At 37.4% G+C, this 12,437-nt stretch overlaps 1 protein-coding gene across 1 annotated transcript in view; it reads left to right on the top strand.

The window, feature by feature from the left end:
- The window catches only part of LOC139118319 (glutathione reductase, mitochondrial-like), a 195,071-nt gene that overhangs the window by 140,076 nt on the left and 42,558 nt on the right, over nt 1–12,437 (top strand). Inside the window, exon 8 of the mRNA XM_070681575.1 lies at nt 7,246–7,357. Coding sequence (XP_070537676.1) covers nt 7,246–7,357 — 112 coding nt within the window. The remainder of the gene's footprint in view (nt 1–7,245; nt 7,358–12,437) is intronic.

The following is a 12,437-nucleotide window of genomic DNA, read 5'->3' as shown; positions in this document are numbered from 1 at the left end:
GCCTCCCAATTTCAGGCCCAAGTCGTTTTTGCACCGCGACCCAAGACGTATCGGCCTGCTCAAGGCTATATACCTGTGGGAACTAGTGCTGGAGCGTAATTTTACAAATCAAAGTACTAAAAAGTATAGGGTCAACTATAAAACATTCATGTACATGCTTTTATCTTTGTGAGAACATGGTAAGAGACCGTAAGAAAAAGCTTCACATTTTCAAATCTGTGACGCAAGTTTATCGACAGCTATAGCCGCCAACACGGCAAATGTTTGAACGCGGTGCCGTAACAGCACGGCAAAAGTCACACAAAATGCACATGAAAGTACTGGTCAGAACGCAAAGGTCACGCTTACGAATGGGACGGTCAGTAAATTACTAAATAGTTTGCAAAAAATAGAAACAGAGATGCCGAAACGTCTTGGGTTGCGTTGCTGAAATGACTTGGGGCCGGAAATCGAGAGGCCGAAACGACTCGGGCCGAAACGACTTGGTGCCGAAACGACCAGTAAACATATAGACTAGGGATTTTAAAATTCCTGTCCCAAAGAGATAGGAAAAATCCACTTGAGTTTATAGGACATATGGAACTGCCGATACATGACAACTTTTATCAAACTTTTCAATACGCAAATATATGGGGAATATGGCCATTAGTGTAAAGATCATATGTTCTACAGGTGCCTGGGTTGGTACTCTCTGATGTTGGAATATTGTACACATTACATTTATTCATTTGCAAAAGTGTTCTCGTTTGGATAGATGTCAGTGTGACAAGCTACCTGTTCATCTATCACCCAGCTTTGTTGTGTAAAATGTACACCTTGTCACAGGACAAGGCACAAGTTCCTGTTAATTGTATTCTGCTTTAGCAACAACACCTTTAGTTGGCAATGATATGAAAATACACATTTGCAGTTGTTGTTGTGGTATCAAACTTCGACTATACGACCTTTGCCTTTTACAAGCATGGTAATGAGAATACGTGTGAATGTGGGTTTTTTTTGAGGGGGGGGATTCAAATCGTTCTAGAAAAGCCCTCGTATTTCATTCCCAGTTTGGCTTCAGCATGGGTGACGACGTCAGAATCGCCGTGTCCAAAGAGCAGCTACGTGTCATCAAAGAAATTTTCAATGACCGTGGCTGGCAAGTTGTGTATCTTCTGAAGTCAAAGAAGTCGCGTTGTCAGAAAAGACAGAAAAGAGCGATTCCTGTAACCGCAAGCACGCGTCAAGAAAGCAACGGAGTGGAAAAGGTAGGAGTCGAAGGTGAAAACAGCGGACGTCGTTTTGTAATTCCGCGAGATCCCGCTGCCAATGAATGCCCCCATTGTTTTGGCCAACCCTGTGTGACAACAAACAGACAGGAATGGCTTGGCAATGGTCAGGAGCCCTGCAACGGCAACGTGTCGATTCGACATCGACATTATCGAAAATTCTGGAACATGTTGGATCAGAGAAATGCTTGGCGGGACGAGCGGTATTTGTTGCGAAAGCAACAACTTATGCGGGCAGATGATGTCGTCGTCACAAGAAGGGAAGTAATGCCCCTCTGTGTAACTTCCCTTGTACGGTCACTGTATCCTAATTTGCCCGGGGTACCGTACGTTGGCCATAGGTGGTCATGAGCACTCCTCTCTACGTTCAATCCAAACCAAAACGGCCCTTTTCAGGGCCACCACATCCTCCAAAAAGAGTATACCGAACTATACCGACCTAGATACTAATGTTACTACGTTTTGTTTTCAGAATGCATCGAAGGTAGGTACTTTGCAGGTCCCAGGAAAAGTTAGTCGGGTGGACTTTTTTACCTCAACGGTTTTACATAACCGCATTGATCTTCGGAACATTTATGTTTCGGGCTACCGTTAGAAGATCAAGCAAGGCAAAGTGGTTACAAGTGTTTATTCTTGATTTACTAAACAAACGCTTCCAGAGCTTTTTAGTCCCCGCGGACGAAGTCCGGCGGGGACTTATAGATTGGGTCCCGTCCGTGTGTCCGTCCGTCCGTCCGTCCGTCCGTCCGTCCGTCCGTCCGTCATCAACAGTTTCTCAGACACTGCTCCACTGATTTTGTTCAAACTTGGCACAAAGGCATAGCACTATGACCTACAGATGCATGTCGATTTATTTTGTGATACGATCCAATATGGGCGCGAGGCGGCCATTTTATTGCGATTTTTCATGTCTTTGGACCATAACTCAGACATCCTTGAGCACATTCTGCTCAAACTGGGCACAAAGGCATAACATTATGGCTTTCATATCCATGTCAAATTAATTTGCGATATGTTTCAATATGGGCGCGTGGCGGCCATTTTGTTGTGATTTTTCATGTCTTTGGACCATAACTCAGACATCCTTGAGCACATTCTGCTCAAACATGGCACAAAGGCATAACACTATGGCTTTCATATCCATGTCAAATTATTTTGCGATATGTTTCAATATGGGCGTGTGGCGGCCATTTTGTTGCGATTTTTCATGTCTTTGGACCATAACTCAGACATCCTTGAGCACATTCTGCTCAAACATGGCACAAAGGCATAACACTATGGCTTTCATATCCATGTCAAATTATTTTGCGATATGTTTCAATATGGGCGTGTGGCGGCCATTTTGTTGCGATTTTTCATGTCTTTGGACCATAACTCAGACATCCTTGAACAGATTCTGTTCAAACTTGCCACAAAGGTATAACACTATGTCCTACATATGCATGTCGAATTATATTGCGATACGATCCAATATGGGCGTGAGGCGGCCATTTTGTTGCGATTTTTTATGTCTTTGAACCATAACTCAGACATCCTTGAACCGATTCTGTTCAAATTTGGCACAAAAGCAAAACATTATGCCCTTCATATGAACACCAATTTATTTCGTGATGTGATCCAATATGGCCAACAGGCGGCCATTTTTTTGCGATTTTTTCATGTCTTTGAACCATAACTCAAACATCCTTGAACCGATTTGGTTCAAACTTGGCACAAAGGCAGAGCACTATGGCATACATATGCATGTATCAATTAAGCTTGGGATAGGATCCATTATGGCTGCAGAACTGCCATTTTGTTGGAATTTTGCATGTCTTTGAATCGTAATTCAAAGGTCATCACACCCATTTTGTCCAAACTTGGCACAAAGATCGCACATGTCAATTTACTTCGTGACATGTTCCAATATGGCTGCCAGATTGTCATTTTTAGCTACTATAGACTATAGTCTATAGAAGCTATTGGGATGGGTATCCGTCCGCCGTCCGTCGTCAGTCATGTATGTATGTATGTATGTATGTATGTATGTATGTATGTATGTATGTATGTATGTCCGTTTGTGAGGCGTCCGTCCACTCAAATATCTTGAGAACCGCAGTACTTACTGATTTGATATTTGTTGTGTAGATGAAAAATATGATTTTGAGAAACTAGTTTTTTTAATTTTTTGATATTGTTAAAAATAGGCAAATTAATGCCAAAAAAGGTGTTTTTGGTAAAAAATCTTCTTCTTCATAACCGCTGGTCGCTGGTCGACAGCTTTGTTATTTGGTATACAGGTCTTTAGGGATAACCCAACTTAGATTTGTTCAAATTGTGATGAAATATGCAAATGTGTATTTTTAAGGAATTTTTTTGTCATTTTTGGTCAAAATTTGACTTACATTGTAAGTAATTCTTGTACTGTATAAACCCTATCAATTCACCAGAAAAAAATAATTAATATGATTTTAAATAATTGAATTAATTAGGAAATCATCAAAGCCAAAATAATTTTAGTGTTGAATTATCAGAAAGTTCAACTTTTTTTGACAGTTCATAGTGAAATGCTTACCATCTTGGAGGATTAAAACATGTAAAGGCAACTTTCCTGAATCCCAACTTTGATATATTCTGAACCACCATTTATGTTATCTAAAAGAAATTGCTCATAATAGTTTGTCATGATTGGGTGGTCAAATAAATAGAGATAGAGAAAGTTCTAATTTCCATTTATGGTTGACTTGGTAAGGATAAAATAAGATTACTTTTTAAGGAAAAAAATAGAGTGGTCAATTAAAAGAGTGGTCAAAGTGATAGGGTTTTTATGGTAAAGCTTGGCTGTAAGATTCCTCGTGCTATTTATAGCAATTATGCAATCTGTGTAAACAGTGCAATGAAAGTGTAACATGATTCCTTATAATGCTTTTGATGACCTTGAACTTCTTAAGTTACAAACATTTGTCTCTTCAGTGTGCTTTCTCTGAGTAGTACAGTCTAACTTATTCAACAGAACTTACTCACAATGTTAATTTGAAAGTTAAAATGTGCTTGGTTAATAGGATGAAAATACTGATATTAAAAGATAACCAGCTCAAGATTCTTTATAACCTGACAGATATGCTGTTTTGTTATGGCGTAAATCTTGATTTAAGCAAGTTTTGTTTACTTTAATTAGAATGTAATTAACTCTCGTTTATTTGCTATTATAGACTAATATAGTCTGATGAAATATGCAAATCTGTATTTTTACGGAATTTTTTTCCATTTTTGGTCAGGCCATCCTGAAATGAGCTATCAAAGATATCCACCTTCTTCATCAATACATGTGTCACAAAAGGTTATTCTCTACATAACACAGCAGAGCTCTGTCAACTGTTGATTCGCTTGTTTATTCAAAACCGCTGGTCAGACAGCTTTAATATTTGGTTTACATGTCCCTAGGATGACCTTAGTGAGATAATTTCATACAGTCAGGAAATACTTAATTTTGTATCCATGTCTATAGTAGCTTCAGGGACTTTGGCCCTATGTTTTTCCAATATCGCTGTCAGATGGTCATTTTTGGATTTTTTCATGTCTTTGAGGCTTAATCATATGCAAATATTCTTTACCCAATGTTGTTGAGACTTGGTACAAAGATAAAGTGCTATGGCATACATATGCATGTCTACTAATTTTGTGCTATGATCCATATGGTCAATAAACAGCCATTTGATTTAAATTTTGGTGTGATTTTTTTATGTCTTTGAAACATAAACATAGGTCACTGTCCCTCGATGGACTGATTTTGTTCAAACGTGATACGAAGATAAAGTACTATGGCTGCATTCTTGTGCACATTAAATTGTTTCATTATATGATCCGAAATGGCTGATTACAACAACATACCCGATCCCATACCATTTCAAAAATTCCACCAAACCATGTGTATAGTATGTGCCAATCACGACACTGGAGGCAGTAAGGGCATCGTTATGTGTGATGTAATCAAAAGTTCCTTGAGTGGTCATTACCGGCAGAGATGAGTCATTTATTGAACGTTCCTCAGATTACTTTATTATGCAAGTCACAGGCCTGATGCACCCGTTGCATCAATGTCATTCCACAGCTACCTAGACTACAGCTACCTAGACACCAAAGATTATAACAAAATGGACAAGCGGGGACTGTGTCATCAACGATGACTTGTACAAACATTTCGTTGATACGAGGCTGAGTTTGAAGAAGCGTTTGATCGACAGTCAATGCCAGTGACGTGTACTGATATGCATTGATATGTAAATCGACGGCACTTTGTCCTTGTTACATTTAGACATCGAAATCTACCTCTGAACTTATTTAGTGTTTAAATTGAGACCCTCAACTGCTGGTTAGCATATTCACGCTACCGTAGGTGTTTAAATTTGGCAAGTAGTCTCTTATAAATGATGAAAATGCTACGTTTTCGGGAGCTCCCCTTTGTCTTACTCGTTCAGCGTAGGTTTGCATAATGAGCGTCCATTTCTAGTAATCCGCTATAAGTACCCGAGGGGCGTCTTTAATGAATTTTCCTAATTAAGGGTATTTATATGTCTTGACTAGACCAAAGTTGACGAATTGCTTTTTACATTAAAGATATTATGATAAGAGATTATTGAGAGTCATTTAACATTTTTACTTCAGCAAATTCCTTATTTGCATTTTAATGAGAAAATTTCAGTCAATTCCCAATTTGCATATTTTAATGAACTTTCCCGATTGGGGATATATACTTGGATTTAGAATTAATCTGTGGTGAATATTATTCATTATGTTGATCATAACACTTTCAATGAAGTTGCAAACATGTGGCGAAGGTTCAAATTTACACATAACTGCAATATATAATGAAACACATGAGCATTTACAGTTCATATCTGGTTGACTTAAATTAATTTTCATCATTAATACCAAAATTGAGGTTTTTTACCCCAAATATAACCCCATTTCATTCTTTGAGTAAACTACTGCTAGTTTGCCGGGTTAAGTAAGCGTCCATTTGCCGTGTTCAATGTCCAGTCGAGCATTCAATTCTTTGATCCGGTAACTTCAACACAGATCCCTTTTGAGTCCTTTCCCATAGCACGTGTACACAGTTGTTTGTCCTAGCACCAGAGGTCCCGCAATTCAGGCCCCGTACGATTATTCCATAGGATGTCGAGATCGTCTCAGTTCAGGTACAACTTGCCAAGTGTATGCACACCCAATGCTTCTCTCGTAGTTCAGTCACTCTGCTCAATGGTAGGACCACAGTCTTGACACTGTAGAGTCCTGGCCTTCAGCACACACAGCAGGCTCCGCAGGGAGAAATGCAGCGCAAGGAGGAGAAGTGAGGAGTGAGATTCCCAAGCTCAATCATACAGTTATATCCACTATGTATTGCAATTGACATTAAAGGTTTGATCCTTGATAAATTGTCAGGGTGGACACAACGTCTGGTCTCAGCGTCATGGTCTGGCAAGTTCAGATCATATGTACCTACAGATGGTCTGTAATTCATCATATTTAGACACTAAGTAGGGTTTAATTGTGAGGAGGGGGAAGCCATTCCCCAAGTGTATATTTTGGCGACCTCCACCCAAAGTCTGATCCAGGATGTAGCCATGCCCTTGTCAGGTTAAAATGTATAAAATGTGTTTGTGGAAGTGCGGCCGAGGTGCCGACACTTCAAGGTAATTTGATAAGTTTTACACATGTCAGCACCTACCCGGTAGATCATATGTAAATTTTCATAAGTACAAGTACCACATGAATTCAAACTCATTAGAATGACTTTAAGAACATTAACACTGGTACATCATGTGATGGTTTCCTTAAAGTTCAAAAGGTGCAATGCAACTAGAACGATACAAATACTAATACTCTAATGCTGATATCCCATCAGATGGGTCAGACATAGTAAGCTCAGCAAAGACAAAGTGCTTCTATTCTTTTTAAATTCATTTTGCCCATATACATCTCACTTTGATTTTAACAGGGAGTGGAAGTTGATAAATATGGCAATATTGCTGTTGATGAATATCAAAATACTACAGCCAAGGGTATTTATGCATTAGGTGATGTATGCGGAAGAGCACTGTTGACGCCAGGTGAGTTTGATATTTTCAAAATCATATTTGATGTAAAAACATAATCCCGGGGTTCATGATTGAATTCATGCATGTTCATTTGTAATTAGCAAATATTGATGACATTTTCATGTTAACATCTAACTTTGCATGTCTTTTCCTGTCAGGCTCTTATTTGATAGCTAGTTTTTCAAAAGCACAGTGAATTAGACCAAAGTAAATTCAAGTACTCAGAGCACTGGCAAGGACCAATTTCATTTTTATGCCTATCTTTTGCAAAGTTACTATGGCCCAAATACCTATAACATTGGCACACAGACAAGCAAGTAAAATATACATTATCAACAATGACAATTTTGTGATGTGTCTGTGTGTGTGTAGTTTGTGTGTGGACACAGGGACAGACACTGTTGTAGGCTTGATGTCAAAACTAGAACTGCTTACTTTATTGTCTAAGAGTAAAGACTGTGACATATCGCATCATGGATATTTAACCTGTGGAATGTTATTGTCAGGTCAGTATATTGACTCAAGGATGTTTACTTGATGGAAGTGAACAGATGTGAGATAGTGTTGAAACACTACATCCCTCCTTTAATTAAATTTGGATTATGTGTGATTGTTCCAAAATGTTGAATGATCGGATGTTGATGTACTGACTTTTTGATAAAGTTCATGATAGAGTTCATATTGTCCATTGATAAATGAGTCAAAAGTTTCTAATTGAAATTCTGAAAATAATAAAATTGAAGTAAATATATTGCTATTCTATTGCATGCATTCTAATTCTATTTCTAATTTAACTAAGAGATCGGGGTGGACTATCCGGTCTCTGTATATATCTAGTCAGGAGATTATTCTGCTCACGTAATCCTCGAGGTATTTTGGTGCACGTCTTTCTCGTTCTCGTTCAAATTTGATGAAATTTCATACAAGCGCTGGTCACACATAGCTCTAATAGCTCACAATGACATGTCAGTATTGTGTCAGTTAATTGCTAATTAGCACAATTAACTAATTTTCATAATTTTGGTAATATGTCAAGAAATACTGACTCAAATTTATTGAAACTTGGTACAGGTGTTCATATACCAGAGCTGTAACTGTGTGCAAAGACATTTAGACAGATCATGACAATTAATTGCTAAGTTGCATATTTGATGAAGTTTTATAATTATTGATATGGGAAGGAAAGCTATAGCAAATTTGATGGAAGTTTGTACAGATGTTCATCTCACAGGGTCATAACAACATGCAAAGACATGTAGCAGTATCATGTCAATTAACTTCTGATTTGCATATTTAATGATTTTCATAATTAGGCTGATATGTGAAGAAAATACTTCATTAATTTTGATGAAACTTGGAACAGATGTTGAGCTCACATTGCATTAATAGTGAACAAAGACACCTGTCAGTTACTTAATGTTTGATTTGTATATTCAATGAACTTTCCTAATAAGAGTGATAGAAATAAAATAGAAAGTTTCCAGAAATACAGCATCTCTCGATATGATACAAACTCAGTTGTCAATGAGTTTCATTATGTCATGTTTTCCCACAACATATGCAATCAGGACAAAAGTTGTTAAAGGCGGAGCCTCCCTTTAAAAGGGCGCGAAACTATGGTGGCATTCATTGCATAAGTGGACACCAAACAGGGAACACGCAGGCACACGCTCCAGAAAATGCCACTTTTTATCTGGCCGCAAAAATACAGACAGACTGACAAGCGGTCAATGTGAAGCTGCTGCCAATCAAACTCTGTAGATATGTTCAAATTCTAACTGGAAGATGATTTTTAGCTCGCATTTGTTATATGTATTGTTATATGACAAAAAACAAACAAAAGGGTGAACTCAGCAGTTTCCGTGTAAAACGAAATGTATTACATAAATAAAACTAATTGCTAAGTCAGGGATAGAATACAAACTGTAAAAGTGTACAGATTACTTATCTCAGCTGGGACGGCAAAGCTCGTCTCAGAGTTGTAACAGTCAGTCGGATGAATGAACAGTCCTTTGGCTTGCAGGCTTGAAGTTGCACAAAGTCCGCAGTATAAATCCAGTGTTGGCAGTGAAGGTCTTGAAAAGTCTTGAAATTAATACTGCTGGAGTTTCCAAGGACTTGAAGTAACAAGCAAGAGACACAATCCCAAAATGCCTGCCTGCGAGCTGTGCACGTCCCTATTTATACCTGTGTGCTTACATAAGAGCATATAAGAACAATCGAGAACTTTTATTGACATGCTAATTAATGTTCTAAAATTATCTCTCTTTACATAATTAATTAAATTTCCAGAACATTACAAGCACCACTAACTGAATTCAAGGTTGTGAGGTCTTTAAGGGCAGTGACCTTGAGAATGTTCTAGACTGATTAAGGGACTGGTCAGTTTCTTCGGCCTGGGGGGGGGGGGGGCGGTGGATTATTTTTTGCTGACGTAAAAAAGCGGCTGACCCCCCTATTCCAAATTTTGAAAACAGGGTGACCCCCCCATCCCAAATTTTGAAAACAGGGTGACCCCCCCAAACACGACAAATGTAAAACAAAAGGTGGACATAAATTTTATATATATATATATATATATATATATATATATATATATATATATATATATATATATATATATATTTTATATTTTACATACATTTATATTTTAACAGTCATTCTGTGTTTTAATGAAATTGTTGACATGTCAGTTGTAACAGAAATTTCAAAGTGTCAATCTTATACGGTAGTTTGAATACAGTACATTTTGAATGAGCTGTGAATGTATTTCATATATTCTATGCTTAACCAGATGTCCTGAACAGAAATGGATGTCAATCATTAATATCAAAGAGGAAAAAGCAGTAAATCAAAAATTTTGATGGGTGTTAAGACTTGCCAGCCATCCAATTAAATTACCTGTAGAGCCATAGAGAGGCATTTTAGCTAAATCTGATGTGTGTAGTGTCTGAGATGACCTTTTCTTGTGACATTGAAACCATAAAAGCACAGCTAATAATGACAAAAACTGCCTTTTTTAACTGTTATTTTGGTCATAAAAAAGCATCATTCTACAGAAAACCTGAGACACAAAGGAAGACAGTTGCATCAATGAGAACGAAAGATATCTTGTCATTTTTTACCTTCTCGTGTCTATTTATAGACAGAGAAGGTATTAGAGTTGAAAACCAGTAAGCTGCTGTCAAGTACTTCCGTCTGTCAAGACTTCCGTCTGTCAAGATCCGTTGACGTCATGCCATTGTGATGGGTTATATCATAAACTGGTGGGGGTGTTCATGGCTCAGGTTGAGGTGTGGGAGAACGATTTTGAGCTATGACAAAAATCAAAAGGGACTTAGCGGCATAGCCACAGTGTTAAGCCTTTCTCCAAGGTTTCTTAGTTGACTACAATCTATTACAGACTACTGAGCTGACGTTAGGGGTACTCACTTTGTGTTTGCTCACTCTGTGAGCGCTAGTGTTTGGTACTGAGTTGCGTGGATATCCCCTCATGGCCTCACGTGATCTGGGCCTGTTGCATAATCTGCAGTCTGCAGAGATGATCATATGCCTCCGAGTCTGAAAACTGTCATTGTGTAAGCCTGTCGGCATTTTCCTTGCATATTTCTCATTTAATTTTGCAAAATATCGGCGAGTACCTCAATATTTCAAGATAACCCTTTCTTCCCAATCGTTTCCTGGAGTTTCAGAGTCATATGAACGAAAATGAGTGAAAGTTTTAGACAGGAAAATCGGACGTCGGCCATGTTCAATGTTTACAGTACAATCAGAAGTTTACATGGAGGAATTAACCAACAAACACTATTCATGATGCCCGCCCTCTAGAGGCAGACCCTCCTATATGAAGTACCACATTTGATGCTTGTGGAAAGCTTGACCACACAATGGAGCATTTAAACTTTTAGAAAATGACAAACTGAATAAGAAGGTATTCAGAAAATGTCAAATACTGCGGAAAAATGCGCAAATATTCAATATAAACAGGTTAACTGACTGGTCAGCTATAAAAAACAATGAAAATGTTTATGATCAAAAGTTTTTGAGATGCGCAGATTTTAACAAATACAGAAATTATTAACATTATAAATATAAGACCAAACTATTTTTCAGGGATGGGACAGGTTGGAAATGAGGGGTGAGAGACAAAGGCACTCCTATTGCTGCATGTGGATGCAGCCACACCATTTCATTTACAGCATACTTATTCACTGTGTGTGTTCAAGTTCCATATTGTACTGACTGTCATACAAGAAATAACATGAGCAAATCAAATCAAATTAGAAAAGGATCAATGCTGTTGTGTGGATTTTGCTGAACATGGCTGATTTTAATATTTCACCCTTTATATTTGGTATCCAGCATAGGCATATTTTGATGTAAAGTCAAAATTAACACTACATTGCTGACAATATATTTTACCGTTTCTGCATGAACTTTTCTTTTTTAAATTATAGTATATTAGTACTTCAAACAGATTAACAGTTATCGTGATGTCAACCCATAATTTTACATCACAAAGACTAATTCTGCCAATTTTTTTTGTTTTTCAGTCATTTTATAAATTTTGCACTGCACAAGATGATTGAACAAATTGCAATGTTTGAATTTGTAAACTCAAAGAATAAAAATCCTTTGGTCACAGATTAAATTATTTTTTAAAAAGAAATTTACTCTTAAACACTTTTAGCATATATTCTTTACACGGTCATGTATTTCAAGGAAAATATGCCTATTAAAAACAGTAATTTCTTCACTTTCAATTTTTTTTCAATACTATGACAATTATCAGCCATGAGGTTATACAAACACAAGACCAGATAAGCGTTTTTCATCATTTTCACAGGATTCTTTGGAAAATCCATTAAAAACAGTTAAAAGTGACTTAAAATGATCACTTGGTATACATTTAATTTACAGATGCCAGGTTGTGTATTTCACATGCACTCAGGTCAGTAAGGAAGTGCGTCATTACTATTTTGGACTGTGAATTCTTATTTCTGAATTATTTAACTTTTTCCCACATTGAACTATCTTTAGGCAGTTTATACTGTAGCTTAGAATTTTTTTGATTGATGTATTTAATCATCTT

This window comes from Ptychodera flava, chromosome 19 (genome assembly GCF_041260155.1).
Source record: "Ptychodera flava strain L36383 chromosome 19, AS_Pfla_20210202, whole genome shotgun sequence".
Classification (NCBI taxonomy): Eukaryota; Metazoa; Hemichordata; class Enteropneusta; family Ptychoderidae; genus Ptychodera; species Ptychodera flava.
Note: the sequence above shows the minus strand (reverse complement) of the source record. Positions and strands in the feature narration are given on the sequence as shown.